This window comes from Hydractinia symbiolongicarpus, chromosome 6 (assembly GCF_029227915.1).
Source record: "Hydractinia symbiolongicarpus strain clone_291-10 chromosome 6, HSymV2.1, whole genome shotgun sequence".
NCBI lineage: Eukaryota > Metazoa > Cnidaria > Hydrozoa > Anthoathecata > Hydractiniidae > Hydractinia > Hydractinia symbiolongicarpus.
The window spans coordinates 16,725,732-16,741,862 of NC_079880.1; the positions used below are offsets into that span (position 1 = coordinate 16,725,732).

A 16,131-nucleotide genomic window follows, 5' to 3' on the forward strand; every position below is an offset into this window, starting at 1 on the left:
CGGGGCGCGGAAATCGTATAGAAATCCTATATACTCTCCACCGTGCTTACTTTTTCTTTTATATTTGGCTTATTTAATGAGGAAATGGGCTCCGCTACGCTCCGCTAAAATTTAAAGTTTTTCTAAATGAAGTGCCATTAGCCTTACATGACTCAATCAACCAATTATGGACAGTATCGTGTTTATTGTGTAACTTCCTACCACCTCTTGTGCAAAAAAAAAATATAAAACATAATACATTAACAAATACTGCAGATGTATGTACTGCGACAATATTTATATATCCATTGAGTTATATGATCAACATCATTCAGCTACTGTTTTTGATTTTTTTTTTTTTTTTAATATCTGTGCCAACATGTGTTCCTTCTAAAAGTTGTTCAATTTCGATATGAGGTCCACAAAGTAGGATTCATCAAATTGTGTTCGCACAATGATAAGACCTTTGAATTGGAATACTACAAAGTCACAATATTGTAAGTGTGATAAGCCCATGGCAAGTTGAATCATCATTCATCGTTTTCCACGCTAGCATGGGTTGGACGGGGTATATTAATGACCCTCTTCCAATCTGATCTAGACTGTGTTAGATCGAAACTCAACTTCCTCTGTATCAAGTCTGTCCTTATAACCTCCTGCCAAGTCTTTCTCGGTCTGCCTCTGGGCTTTGCCTCAGGAACTATCAAGTCTCTACACTTTCTTACCCAATTAGCCTCCTCCATTCTCTCCAAGTGCCCCAGCCAATTCAATCTTCTTATCTGGATAACATCTTTAATTCTACGCCTGCTTCTTAGCTCATCTGAACTCTTTCTGTCTCTCAGACTGGCGTTACACATCCACCTAACCATTCTCATATCATTCCTTTCTAAACGGTCAAGATCTTCCTGCTTCACTGCCCATGTCTCACTACCGTACAACATAACACTTCTTACACAGGCCTCATACAACCTACCTTTTACCTCAATTGACAGGACTCTGCTAGTCAACAAAGGAAGTAACTCTCTGAACTTTTCCAAGCAGAACCTATCCTGCAAGTAACACTTCTTCCAACACCCCCTTCACTGCCCAACATATCACCAAGTAACAGAAGTTCTCAACTATCTCTAACGAGCCACTGTTGTACATCATTGAAGCTGGAAATATTTCATTCTCTATAATCTCACCTTTGCAACGCTCACATACAAACTGAATGTCAGCTCTTAACCTTCCACCAATACTACTGCACTTCTTATGTACCCAATGCTTGCAAATCTGACAAAAAATTGAGGTACTACCAACCCCTTTTCCTGCAAACTCCACAAGGCCACTTTTCAACTACAAGGTCACACTTGGCTGCAATGCTACTAATCATGACTTTAGACTTTGCTGTGTTCACCCTTAGCCCTTTCTCTTCTAGTCCTTTCTTCCACTTCTCACACTTTTCAACTAATTCTTCCATCGACTCTGCTATGAGAACCAAATCATCTGCATACAATAACTCCCATGTACAACCTGTTCTGAACTCCATCAACAGCGCTTTTAAGACTAGAACAAACAACAAAGGACTAAGTACAGAACCCTGATGTACACCAACATTTACACTAAATTCATCACTAAGTGAATCGTTAATCCTGACACGACTTCTAGCATTGCTGTACATAGACTGTACCATTGTAACTAGCCACTCATCCACACCTAATTTTCTCATAGCCCACCAAATAACTTTACGTGCCACTCTATCAAAAGCTTTCTCTAAATCTACAAAGGCAAAATAGAGATTCTTTCTCTTTCCTAAATACTTTCCCTGAAGCTGTCTGAGTAGAAATGTTGCATCTGTAGTGCCACGCCCTGGAACAAAACCAAATTGCATCTTATCTATATCAATCCTTTCTCTAAGTAACTTATCAATCACTCTTTCAATAACTTTCATTACTTGATCAACCAACTTCAAACCTCTATAGTGAATTTGTGTATAATATCCGAAGGGGTGATTTTTTTGCAGATTTAAAGTTCCATTTTCATCCTTCTGTACATAAAATTGTTTTATTCTCAAAAATATTCTTTGGTGTGTCATTGTCAGAGGCAATTAATTTCGATTAATCCAGGCTCGCTGCTGTAATCGTTATCACAAATAACACCATCTCCACTTGCAGCCAGAAAAGTGATGACTGAATGACAATGCCTGTTTCTGGCATAGATACATTTCTTTAAACAATCAAAATAATTATCCCTATCCAAAGGTTCATGTTTTATACCATGCTGTATAGCATCTTTGGTTGATTTTGAAGTAACCTTTTCTTTTTTTGATAATGCAGAGACCAATGTTTCAAAGTTTTTTTCCTGATTTTAATTTTGTGCGCTACACTTAAGTTATCTGTTCTCCCCGAGTTTGAACCAGTCCTGGCATTCACTTGGTGATACTGTTAACTTCTCATTTTTGATTGCTTTATCTTTTGTCAGTTCGATTGTTTTGAAAAATGAATCTTCGCTTTCCAAACCAGTATAATTGTAGATGTGAAATCAATTTCTTTGTATAGAAGATCTGTTGAATTCGCATTCATAGTGTACATGCTGGCTCTTCAGGAACAGTGGACAGTTGCTTGAGAGAATAATTAGCCAATTCAAATAAAAGAGCCATTACATGATTACAGTAGCCACTTGCCCCGGCTGGGCTAGAGCACTTTGCATCTTAAACTAAACTGGTTCTTCTAATTAAAGAAACATTGATATTCCGTGTCAGCTTTTTCATGCTGGCGCTGCATTTTGCTTTAACTATGAGTCCCTTCTTGTGTATACTCAATATTTATTTGAACATGCGCATTGACATTTTTTCACTACGGTCTGTTTACACGATGAATTATCGAGCGAAGTGAAATTTCACTTTTGTCTTTCAGGCAGAAGTAAAAATCAGGCCAAAGTGAAACTCACTTTGCCTTGTTCATGTAAACAGTAGCAGTGTTTTCATAGCGTGTAGAAGTATTGAATTTTGACTTTGGGCGAAGTGAAACCTTCATGTAAACGCTGCCTAAGTCATGACTATATAACTATTACCGTTTAAATGATGGAATTTCTTCAAATGATAATTTTGACTGTGTACTTAAATCCATAAAAGTAAACAAAGAACGCCAGGCTGAGCGCTCACTTTTCCAGACCTTTGTTGCGAAATTTCACCCCCAAAAGTGAAGCTCAAAGTAAATAGTTGATCACTTAGGGTTTAAGACTATGGCTTTTAGAAGAATCTTAAATTTCGACCACGTCACCTTGGAGGAAATGTGCTCTTTACTTATCTATTTTTATGCAAATAATTTTTATTTTATTTCTAATCACTTTTTAGGCAGTTTTACTTATATGTAACAGACACTAGATGTAAAAGAATTGGTACCCAATGTTGGATGTTTGTGTAAGCTGTTATCAAGTTTGTCCTGGATAGTGTGCCAAACCGAGATTTAAGAGCCAATTTCTGTAAGATGGAGCAAGTGCTGATAGTAATTTTTTTCCTTTTCTTTTGAGATATTTAATATCATCTGAGACAAAAAAATTTTAAGGTTCAAATTTTGATAATAACAATTTACGGCCAATTTAATATTATTCAAAATTAGGGGTCAGATGTAAATTGTTTCCTGCAATTTTTGTTAGCCTATAGGTGATAATATATGTCATACAAATTTCTTTTTAATTGTTGTTACTATGTGATCTGTATAATTGAATCTAAAGGAAAAGTTCATGTGGCCATTGTGGCGCCACAAGCAATATTTGAACATTTTTTTCTTTTTCCTGTTCTTTGGAGTGTATTGTACCTGGATTTATTTAGTTTTTCATTATTCCTAAGATAGTAGTACTTCATTTTTAGTTGTAAGGCTCTAATCTCACCAAAATTTTTTATTTATTTTGAGCATCCCATAGATTGCGGCGCCATTTTGGTCACGTAATTTTTTCCTTTAAATTCAATAGTACAGACCAAATACTTAAAGAAATTCAGCAATCTATAATAATAATAATAATAATAACTGATTTATTTCAAGCATATCCATAAATTACATGGTTCTTCATCTTGAAATACGTAAGTATATACATGCAATAGCGTAAAGTAAAAAATCCTTGAAATCTATGTGACTATCAAGGCACATAACCTATAGACAAACTGATATGTGGAAATATATTACAACTGGATATCATAGGCGTAGAACAACGCTGGGGACGATGTTCTAAAATGAACTCTCTGTGGAACAATTCGTTGCGTAAAAATACTAAATTTTTGCAGCTTTGGATGCGCTGAAAATTTAATGTGTGGGAATATTTCTTTTCAAGGGCGCGAGAAAATTAGATCCTTCAAAACTAAAAAAAAATGGATTAATGAGAGTTAAAATTTAGCATCTCTTTTTACAGAATTAAGAAAATAAAGATTGCTAATAATCACAATATTGTCACTGTTGGTCGACGTAAATCCAAGATTGACGAAGCTTTTGAGTGCCAATAATCCATGCAAATTTATACTTTTATAAAATTAAAACCTTTATTCTAAAAAGTTGGAAAAACCGTAGAGAGTGTGCGAAAATTTCACGATTAAGAGAATGTGCGTCGTAAAGTACCCTCTTCCAACCGGAAGATAATACACGGAACTCAGATAATAATAGACTTTTGTGTTAATGACTTTGGAGAAGACCCCATGAAATTTCGTTTCAAGAAACAGAAGACCAACGGACCGGCTTGTACGTAAATTACCGGCACTAGTTATGAAAATTGATTTTTTGAAGCCAAGGTATCTGCTGCAATGCATTTCGAAAACTGGCAAGAAATAATTAAAACAAAAACAAACAATCTACAGAGATGAATGTTTTTCAAACGAAAACAATTTTTTAACTTTATCAAGATTTTAAAACAGTTTCAAATTTTGACAGAGACAACAACGTCATGTGAGGTTTCACTTTTTTCTTTTATCACACATATTGAAAGATTACATCACTCCATTGGATGCGATCTAGAAAGAAAAAGAAAACATTGTCCTATATTGAAGTCTCTAAATACATTAAAATCCAGTGCCTTTGAGGGATGATATTTAAAGCTAAATTTCCAAACTAAAAAATATCTATCATTTTCCTGAACATAGACATAGCTGATACTTCTGTCACTATGTATTTTACCATAAACATGTATACAGTCATGTTGTCATTTATGTTGTTGCATGTGTACCAAGTAATATCAAATAATCGGTGCATAAAGTTTTATAAAATATTACAGATCTTTTTCGCCTGCTTGCCTTGATTCTAAGGATTTACTAATTATAAAGATTTTATAGAAATTTAAATAGTAGTTTTAAGTGGAAGCCAATTTTTCAGGATTTGGGAGGTATGCGACCTAAGAATTTGGCAGACAGTATTTAATAGATAAAAGCTGAGTGTGTATCATATTAATCACCTTTAGCCTAGGTTGCCTATACACGCAACTAGTTACATGAACACATATACACAGCATTAGAGCTGCAAGTAGCTAAATACAACTGTTTGGAAATCATGTAATTAATAATAATTGATCAGTAGTGATTTATATTTTATGTGATTATTATTTAGTAACCAAAGTAATTAGTTGATAAAGACTAATTACAAAATGTATAATACAGAGTAATTGAAGGGATATATAAGTATTTTTTGCTGCACATAGTCCAAGAGCTCGTGACTTAATCGTTCAACCCATAAGTTACGGAAGGTTTGACCTGATGTATCAAGAGTGAATAACCAGAAATGCAAAAAAATGTTTGTAAGGTGCATTGTGTTTGGGGCGTTTGTCTCCCCGGGTCTCTGGGATTGTCCCAAATTGAGCGTGTTTTCATCCCATTGGATACATGCATCAAATCATGGTAAAAATATTCTTATAAACTAAGTATTCAAAATTTATAAAAACTTCCCAAAATATAAGGGGCAGAATGTAGGTCAGATCCCCCTCAAAGAGGCCTAAAAAGGCCCACAAAGTACCCCATAAGGTCCAAAATGTAACATTGTGCAATGATGCTATGGGGAAGTTTTAAAATGTAAGAACTTATCAAAATTTCCAGTCTTAAAGCATGGTCAGACCTTCCCAACAAGTTTTACACTCTAAATCCCATAGAAACTGTGTAAATGTTACCTCACCAGGTATAAGGCACAAAAACTACCCAAGATAAATTATCAAAATTCAGATTTCAAATACAAAATAACATACTAAAATACTTGGGTCAAAGTGTAGGTAAGACCCCCTACAAAGAATTCAAAAAGGCCTTAAAAATACCTCATAAAGTACATTCACCAAAACTTGTAGGTAAGTTCTACTTGTATAAAAGGACTTGAACGAAGAAGAACTTACCACATATTGTGGTACTAAGTCTTAGTTAGACCCCCACAAAAATGAGAAAATATTCTCAATCATGCACACTTTATGAAAAAAAATTCCAAGTTTATTAGGAGAAGATGCTACAGAACAGGTTAAGTGTTTTTATTCAGCATATTTTATACAAAACATGTTTTGAATTTTAATAGCTTATAACTAGATATTGTGATTTAGTAGAATAGCATGTGAGAAAGTGAAAGAAGAGAGATAATTTGAAGAGATAGTTTAAACAGAAATGTGGCATATTATAAAAAAAAAAATGGAAAAAAATAAAGCTTATATGGAAATTAATTTACAGCAACCTTGTAAACAGATTAATGGTAATGATTTATATAACCTCTTTTTTTTTGACTACACATTTTATTTATAAGAACACTCTACTTGAAGAACCCTTTAAATGCTCCCAACTTTTTGAAGTTTAATTGAAGTCCAATAGATAAACAGTTGAAACAGTCTTATTTCAAAATTCTTGAAGAATGTTTTTTTTTTTTTTGGTTCTTTGAAAAAGATGATAATATAATAAGATATGATAAGATGTAAATAATGAATTTTTTTTTGGTAAACACACAATAGCTATTACCAGGCTTTACTTCATGAAATTGGCAAAGAAAAGGGTTACGATTTAGAATCAACAACACAAAAGTTTGAGGATAAACTGTTAAATTTTAGTAAAAAAAATCAAAATAGCAAAAGCCTTGAAAGAAAAGAAAAATATTATTTTCAGTGCTTCAATTGGTATTGAAGAAGTAGTAAAGAAATAGCAATCCCCCAAAAAAAGCGCTGACACTAAACTTAAGTCATTAGCTTTTGAATTACGGGAGGCTGTTTTTAATGCTGAAAAAAGACAATTACCAGCACATTTATTAGTACAGGACATTAAAAAAAGTAGAGATTGATGTTCCAGAAGTCTATTAAAAATTTCTATCCTATGTTATTGGAGGACCAGATATTCAACGATCAAATTCACCTTCAATATTACGAAGAATTAAGTCTATCAGCCAAGATAGTGTCTTCGCTGTTACTTTTTGACGGCGAAAACCTACAAACATCTTACACTAGGCGTTGCTATGAAAAGTATTTCAGGAAGTAGAAAAATAATTGAAATATTAAATCGTCTAGGGCATTGTGCGAGGTATCATACAATCGAAGAGCTGGAGACCAAACTCACGTTTGAATAAACAAAGATGAAAATACTATGCCTTGTCGAATGAAAGACGATCCTAAATTGGTACTGGTGTAGCATTTGACAACTTCAACAGGTTTGTGGAACATTGAGTGGAAAAAGCACATTGCATGATACTATAGGAATTCCTTATCAAATACAAAGAAAACATAATGCCTTCCATCAAGAAAAAGAGAAGAAGAACTTTTGAAGTTGTTGATTTAGAAATTGAGCCTTACAGGAAGAAACCAAAGATAAACAAAGCTACATTTCTAGTAAGAAACAATGAAAGAAGATCGTGTAACTCGTACAAACAATCTTGGTTTAAAGATGTTCTTTGGATGGTTTATCTACTTGTAAATGACACTAACAACATACTAATGTGGGTTGGTTGGAATGCTTCATTACATATTTGCAATGATGAAAATGTTCAAAAGATTTGGTATATTCGTCAACTTAAACAATCTCCCACATCAAATTCAGTGGTTCTTGAAACAACGAAGAAAGCGCAACGCGTAGCTGCAGAAGCAAATAAAGACAGCATTGCTGAAACTTACGAATCAATCTTCCAATGGCAAAAGATTCAGGTGGAAGAATCACTCAGATTCTATAATGTGTTCATTGCCATTGGAGCTTTTCGTATTGAAATAGCATTTTTTCATGTAATTATAAAATTTATAAAAGAATCTACATATCTTAACGTAGAGCAACATTTTGGCTAAAGGTCTCGAACTGGGAAGAATTCCAAGAGATGTAAACGCCTTCATCAACTACTCAGTGTAGCCTTAAAGATACTACATTTCAAGTCGTAATGGCACGGCTGTCAAATATTGAAGAGGTTACCAGTAATATTCAATTAGAATTGAATGTTATGTAGCAAAATAAATTAAATAGTCAATATACACCTTCAACAGAGTTTGATACTGTCTTAAAGGGTACGAACAATACCTTGAAAAGACCAAGAAAGGTGCTTATGGAAAAACAGCACAATACTGGATCATTTATATCAACACGTTTCATCATTATTACGTGTTTAATAGAAGCATTCGAGTCGGTAATTTTGGACTATATACGCATTGTTTATCTAAAATTGGAGATATTTTCTTTGTTTTTAACCATCGAAATTACGCATGATGGCTCGTAAGGTATCACAATAACTTACTGAGAGTAAAAGAAACACATCCAACTGTCTACGAAGAGTTCAGGAAAGTTGGTTTTCCTTGCAGAAAAAAAATGAAGCGATTTGAAGGAAGCATCAAGAGACAAAAATTAAAAACATTTGCAACAGAAGCTGGGATCATTCATAAGATTTGAGGACTAAATCAAAAGGTAGCTAGTCGCAGTTAGTATGGCACGAGACATTTTTGGTTTCTTCTCTATCTTACAAAAGAAAGTTCATATGGCTAAGTTTTTAAGGTTTCCTCTTACTCCAGTATCATGACCATGACCATGCTTTAAGACCGGAAATTTTGGTAATTTCTTACATTTTTAGACTTTCCCATAGCATCATAGCACAATCTTAAAATTTGGACCAGGAACTTTGCCCCTTATAATTTGGTAAGTTTTTCTAAATTTCGAATACTTAGCTCATAAGAATATTTTTAGCAAGATTTGATGCATGTACCCGATGGGGTGAGAACATGCCCAATTTGAGATAATTCAAGAGGCCTAGGGAGACAAACGCCCAAAGACAAAACACACAAAGCAAATTGAACTTATTGCACTTGAACAAACTTTGTAGCTGCTAGAGTGCTTGATTCATTTCCAAGAGGTTGTGGGTGCAATCCTACTTAACGGTTGTTGCCTATTAAACAGAAATTTAGAAGGTTTCTGTAGCTCAAATGTAGACTTTAATACTTTAGAACTGCTTTTGTTGTCCATCCTCAAAAAAATTGATAGGGTGTTTCCATCGAAATTTGGAAGGCTAACCACGTAAAATATAAATTACTTCTTTTTGTTGTCAAGTCAACGGTTTCTCATTTCGGAAATAATTAAGGCAAGTTCAAAAATGACTAGATGCCCAAATTTTGCCCTCGTAAATATATGTGGCATTTTCGGCGAGTTTACAAACTCGTAACAATTAAATCACAAATATCTGGTGTTAGAGTCATTTGGGCACCAAATGTAGGGTTGGTCAGTAGATCGACGAGCCAAAACTAAAAAACTAATTTTTAAATAAGCACGACTTATTTGGAAAGCGAAATGCATTGATAGCCATTTGATAGCAAAAGTGGAAATTTTTTTAATTACTGTAACAGGTTACTCACTCAATAAGTCAAAAATTGTAAAAAAAAGGGTCGGTCGGCTGACCCTACCACCAGGTATTTGTGGTGTTCGCCCTACTAGCTAGCTACGGGTTTTCCTGTAGCTGGCTATCAGTTAGGTAATAATATAGCTAATCCATGTTTATTCCAGAAAAAAATTTGAAACTAAATATTGGATCGTGCAGCTTACAAAACATAGCTAGCTACCTTGTGTGTTAAACCTCACCTTGTTTTGATCTTCACATAATCTGGAGAAAAGCATACCACAGATAATACCAGGTAAAATTGATACTTAAAAACTATCAAATAAAACACTACTTGACGCATTATAATTGTTCAAATTACCTAATCTTCCTTCAGAAAAAGGTACAGGAGCTTTTCAATCCAACTCAAATGAATAAATAAATAATTTAAAAGCTAAAAACAGTTTTAATTACTAATATTTTCTATTAAGATACAATTAAAATATTAAGATAAAATTGCAAAGTAATTGAGAAATTATTTGTACCATAATTATTTAAAATACAAAGACATGAGGCATATTTTAGGTCTGTAAAGTACACGTGTCTAAATTCCTGTCTACGTGTTTAAGTTATAGTCTGGAAAAAAGACGAAAGGGGGGGATACGAACTGTACATATTGGCTTTTTTACTAGATTAGCCTCTTGGTCCAAACTTATTTGTTCTTCTAGACAAAAAATTACCCTACCTTTTGTGCAAAAATATAAGTCATATTTCCTTACGCTGATTTTATATAATTTTTTCTATCAAGATTTGAGATTCTTAATAATTCTGTTGGTGTACTTTGCGTAGCAAAAGTGATCCACAAATTTTCATTTGATACCCAATTTTTATTTTTATTAAATTGGCCATAACTCTGCTATTATTAAGTTTAACCTTAAAATGTTTTTTGGCTTGGGTGGTATTACCACTTATCTCAAAATAAAATTTAAAAAGAATGTACTATCAGAAGATGCCCTAAGTGGGGCATCACTATTACAGAAATTGGCTTATTATTTTTGAAGGTTTTTGTTATTACTGCAGACACCTCACATTTCTTCGTTTACTCGATATTTAGGATGATAATTTCATTGCTTTATTTTTTTAATTACTTTCTTTCACTTGGTTTTAGTTGTATCACCTTCTTCGAAGCTATTTTATCTGTGCGCCATGCCAAGGAATTGTTTTCCATGACCGAATTTACAAAAGTGGCTATCTGGATTGTCTTTCAAATGTTCCTGTGTTTTTTATTGATTTATTATCTTGTTATATGGCGTGAAAAGGTTAGTCCACCTGGTTGAAATTGTATCAGATTTCTATTTTCATAAAAAAGTATAGCCACTAAATTCCAGTCCTTTCATTTGTTAAAATATCTTTAGCGCCTACGATTTTGCAAATTATTATTACTTGTATAAAAAGAAATTTAATTTAGCAGAATATACTTTTATTTCGTTCGGTATTTTTTTTTTTTTTTGCTATTAAAATGTGAAAATATGATGATGGAAAAGTTTTCACTGCCGCTTCCATCTTCTGGATTTCCCATCAGGGCATTTTGTTTTTAGAAGTCAGCTAAAAAGGACTATCCTGTGGAATTAAAAAAACAATCGACGAATACTTACAATCTTCGTTTTAAAGAAGACACGATGAGTCAAGATTATGATGGAGATGCAGAAGAGAATTTTGAGAAGCTGAGAAAAAGAAAACCGCTCCACAGAGCAGCCAAAGCAAAACGCTAAAATCATCAAACTTTTGTATGCCGTTGGGTAAGTTTAAATAATTTTGCTTTGTGATTGTCGTAAACACGAACTGGAATATCGTTGTCATCGACTATTATTATTATTATTATTATTATTATTATTATTATTATTATTATTATTATTATTAACAAATATTTTTACAGGATAATCCGTCAGTTAAAAACAAATATGTTAATACTGTCTCAAGGGAGTCCTGCATAATAAAATCTAAAAAATATATGTTAAAGTTACTTACCAATATATTCACAATATAGTTAAAACAAAATATACTATTTCTTAAAAAAAAAGTAACGAAAGTAGCTCATAGTGTGAAAAGAGAAAACGGTTAAAGATGAACACTACCGTAAAAGGTAAAGGAAAGGGGGCCGGAAAAAGAGAATGGCAAAAAGACTACATGTCCGGCTAAGAGAAAATGTAAGAAAAAAAATCGAACCACTGCTAAAGCAAGTACTTCTTAAGCCTACCTTTAAACGTATACAAACTATCATTATTTGTAGCAAAATTAATTTTATATGCATGTTTAAGAAATAAATATCCATGTCTCAAAATTAGTTTAATAAGCATTTTTAAGAAATGCATATGTATATATACCTTATGGGACAAAATTTTTGTGGGATAAAATTTTCGGCACCTCAAGAAATTTTCGTCACTTTTGTCCGACGAAAACTTTTGTCCATTTTGGATTTTTTTATGTCTTATTAAAACTTCAATCAGCTAATATACAGGTGAAGGCAAATACCACAAACGTTGTATATCCTTAGCAAACCTATATTCTTCAAATAAGCATCAAAGGTATTTTGTGTAATTTCGTAAAATATATAAGATCAGTTTTGTTTTTTTATGCTACGGTTTCTTCATTTTCTGATGATTTGGTTAATGAATACGATACGATATAAGTTTTTTCCCTTGGTTTATAATACTGATGCCGTCTCGTATATGATTGGCGGCTTTTTTCTTTTATCCTGTAGTTTGACCACTTCGCTGTCATCACATTCTTTGTCTTCTGAATATACTTTTTGTTATTAGTAATCATATGAATATAATGATGTAACGAAGTTCTTCATTTTTTGATGTGTAATGAAACGTGTACCTTTAAACGTTAACATTAGAGGAATTTATAAACCCCCTGCTGAAATTGGAGATGGCCGATATTTTGTACTTTGGACTGATCCTTCGATTTTTCAGATCCTGTTGTTATGGTTTTTTAAATCGCGATTTTTTAAGCGATAGTTAATCAAAGTTTATTCATTCATACATAGCCAAAAAGCATTTTTAACCACCTATCAAATAGTATAAAAAAAATTGAAACTTTTTAACTCGTGAAAAGTACAGAGACATTTTTGAAACATACCCTGCCTTCAAAGTGACTTTATTTACAAAACTACTTCGTTTCCAAATCTCATTCGATGTTCTATAGGATAATGATAGATGTATGTAAAAACGATTTTTCAATTACTTTCCACAATGTCCCAGTTTTTGATTTATTTTACTTTTTCTTTAAGATGTATTATCTAGAAAATCGTTTATTTTTTGAAAACAAAAAAAAATTGTTTTTAGATAAACACGTTGGCTACAGCACAGCAGCACTCTCCCTTGTAGATCTTCTGTAGTTTTGTAAAAGATATTTGAAATGTAATAAATGGTATACGAAAAAAAACACTACGAAAAAGTGTTTTAAAGATTTTTTAAAATATCACACCTTTCAAGCATACTCATAATGATGGTGATACTTTTCACACTTCCGACGCGATGAATATTCAGAATCCCTTGTCCCTTTAAATTTTATTATTCGCAAAGACGTGACTGAGAATACCATAGAAATAGAACTTTCTAAGTCATTTAACATTTTTCTGTGACTTGTGTTGTTGTTTTTTTCAGATGTAAGATCTTTTCGGAAAGGAAATATAATTTATTTTTAAAAGTTATACTCAAGAGGATGATAAGTGTAAAACATTCACTCTTAACTCTTCAATATTCCCCTTCGAAAAATAAATAAATAGTTTCACCATTGGGAACATCGTCGTTTTTTTAGTATAAATGGCTAATAATAAAAAAATCGATTTTTTGATACAATAAAGGTATACTGTCACCTTAACCATAATCTTATTAACCACAAGTAATACTTGTCTTTGTTTCACTCTGTTTTTACTGTGCTGTAGAATTGGTTTTTAATGAACAGTTTTCGGAAGTGTCTAATCTTGTGTAGCAAGCATGAATGATGACTTCATTTGTGAATTCGAATGAATGAAGTTTTTCTTTTTTGTAGATTGATAGCATTGAATTTGAACGAGTTCCAACATTTTGGTCGACGTCAGGAAGAGCTTATATACATGATGTGACTGACACACGTATAACTTTTAAAAAATAAAATTTAATTTCTTAAACATTTCATCTTCGTTTTTATTCCTATTTTATTCACTGATTTCATCACAAAATACGCAATTACAGAAAGATAGTTGTGATATTTCATACCAGCAGGGGACAATTTTAATATTGTAACTTTTATATAATCGTATATGTTGTTTTTAACGAACGTTTCTCATAAACTTTTTTGGAAGCATTTCTTAACCCTATTTTTTAACACAACTTACCTTTTATTTATTATGGCTTTATGTTTTAATATATGGATGTATATTTTCACAAAAATAACAAAAGTGTATTTTCTGTCATCCAACCAAATGTCTTTTTGTATTGACCGCCCCTTTCATATGAAGTAACAAGAGGATCGGTGAAAGAATAATAGCTTGAAAAATCTTTACGCAAAAAATTTAAACGGGCAGTTAATTTTGTTAAAAAAAAATTAAAAAAGCAGCGAAATTAAGAAAAAACGCTAGTTGTTTTTTTAGCTATAGTGTGTCAGTGGTGACGCATGCAATTGCAAATTCTAACTAAAATTTGATGTGTATTGAGATAAGAATTGTAATGTTAATAGAAAAGAGATTTTGTTTTTTTTGACTTCTTGACCTGTCAGGGTTTTTTTCTTATGAAAATTTCATAAATATTCAGGAAATTTTATTAGGACTTTCTGGACAGTCCTGCTTACCGAATAAAGTGTGGAGCACTTTGAACCGCAGTTACGTTTTGTGATTTTGAAGTATCTCATACTCGTATGATGTACATAATAACATATAACTTTTTGACCGCATCAAGAAGTACTGGTTTTATTGTAACTTCTTTACCACATGACAAGTTATTGTGGGATATTAAACACCTCTGTAACTGCTAAATTGCGCGACTCACTTTATGTATTGAGGAAAGTCATCATATTTTTCTTTTGCAAAATTTACAAAATTTTATTCTTGCGAAATAATTGGACTACCTTACTTCACGAAAATTAGAAAATTTTATCTCGAAAATTATAATTCGATTAGTGTGTATTTCAAACCCGTCCCCAGGGCTTGCCTTTGGTAGGCCAAATTCGGCCCAAGGACTTTTTAGGTGAACGTTTTGATGTAAATGCAGAGCCTCGGTCATTTGAAAGATATTCACGTCCTCTTCTACACTTCTACATCTTTCTTAACAGCAGCAATTAAAAGAAGTCATCTATTTTCATATTTTGTTCTTACCAAGAACAACCATTCTGTGCAGAGTACGTATATTGCAAAGCTTACAAATGCGATTATATCCACATTTACTCATACATTTCATACATTAGCATGAATCAGACGTTAAATCGTCAACTAACAGAATCTAAATTGACTTAAAATGATACTAGAAACAAGAATGTTCCAGTGGTTCTGTTTAACCGTGAAGGAAAGAAAAACCCCAAGGATTAACCCTATTCGGTCCGGGGTTTTTCGAACATACTATGACCAGGGGGGAGGGGAATTTTTGCATTCTGTTTAAAGTTTCTGAAAGCTAAATAAAAGTTATTTAACACATTTCCCGGTTTTTACGTGGCTCGCATAAAAAAATTGCCCGAAAATCCGGGTTTTTCCGATTTTCAGGTAAAATCCGACAAAATCGGGAAATCGGATTAATCACGTGTCCAAATTATGCAAAATGATTCTTCTTAATAAAACAAAGTTGTGCTGCAAGTTTCAAGTTCTAAGGATAATCCTAACAGGAGTTATTAAATTTTACCCATTATAAGGATTTCATTGAGATTTTTAGGGGTAGTTTCGAGTAATGGCCAATATCAACGCCTCTGAAAGGTATGGGACCTGAAAATTTTGCATGCAGCTGTCTAATAGATAAATATTAAAACTCAATAAGTTTCATAGCCATATAGCATAGCAATAAGGAGTTATTTAAAAAAAAACGCCATGCCCCCCCCCTTCGGACCGAATAGGGTTAACGGTTGAGAGTTATTATGTTCCACATATAGAAACAGTTTTGACAAGAGCTTTCCCTGACTACAAAATCTCTAAATGTTCCTTTACTAGATTCAGTTAATGTGTTTGCTAACTTGTGCTTAAGATCTCACAACAGATAAGAAGCAGATGAAATCACAATAGATGAAATGCTTTTTATGGCTGTATTTTAAAATATAATTACTTTGGTATTCGTTTAGTTGTGAAAAATAAAAATGTTGATAAAAGTGTTGCGAAAACCCATCGTATGCCTTCATCGTTTTATTCAAGATTACCTATACCACACATGTGGCATTT

At 32.8% G+C, this 16,131-nt stretch overlaps 1 protein-coding gene across 5 annotated transcripts in view; it reads left to right on the forward strand.

Moving 5' to 3' along the window:
* Positions 1–13,937, forward strand: part of LOC130647210 (phosphatidylserine synthase-like) — a 55,211-nt gene extending 41,274 nt beyond the window's left edge. For 2 of the 5 annotated variants that reach the window (XM_057452984.1, XM_057452988.1), the window contains 4 exons: positions 3,314–3,379; positions 10,897–11,047; positions 11,327–11,527; positions 13,788–13,937. In XM_057452984.1, the coding sequence (XP_057308967.1) occupies positions 3,314–3,379; positions 10,897–11,047; positions 11,327–11,500 (391 nt within the window). In that variant the 3' untranslated portion in view covers positions 11,501–11,527; positions 13,788–13,937. Of the gene's footprint in view, positions 1–3,313; positions 3,442–10,896; positions 11,048–11,326; positions 11,528–13,078; positions 13,735–13,787 lie in introns of those variants that run through there. The other 3 variants (XM_057452986.1, XM_057452987.1, XR_008982817.1) reach the window with 3 other exon arrangements.
* Positions 13,938–16,131: the final 2,194 nt, after the last annotated feature.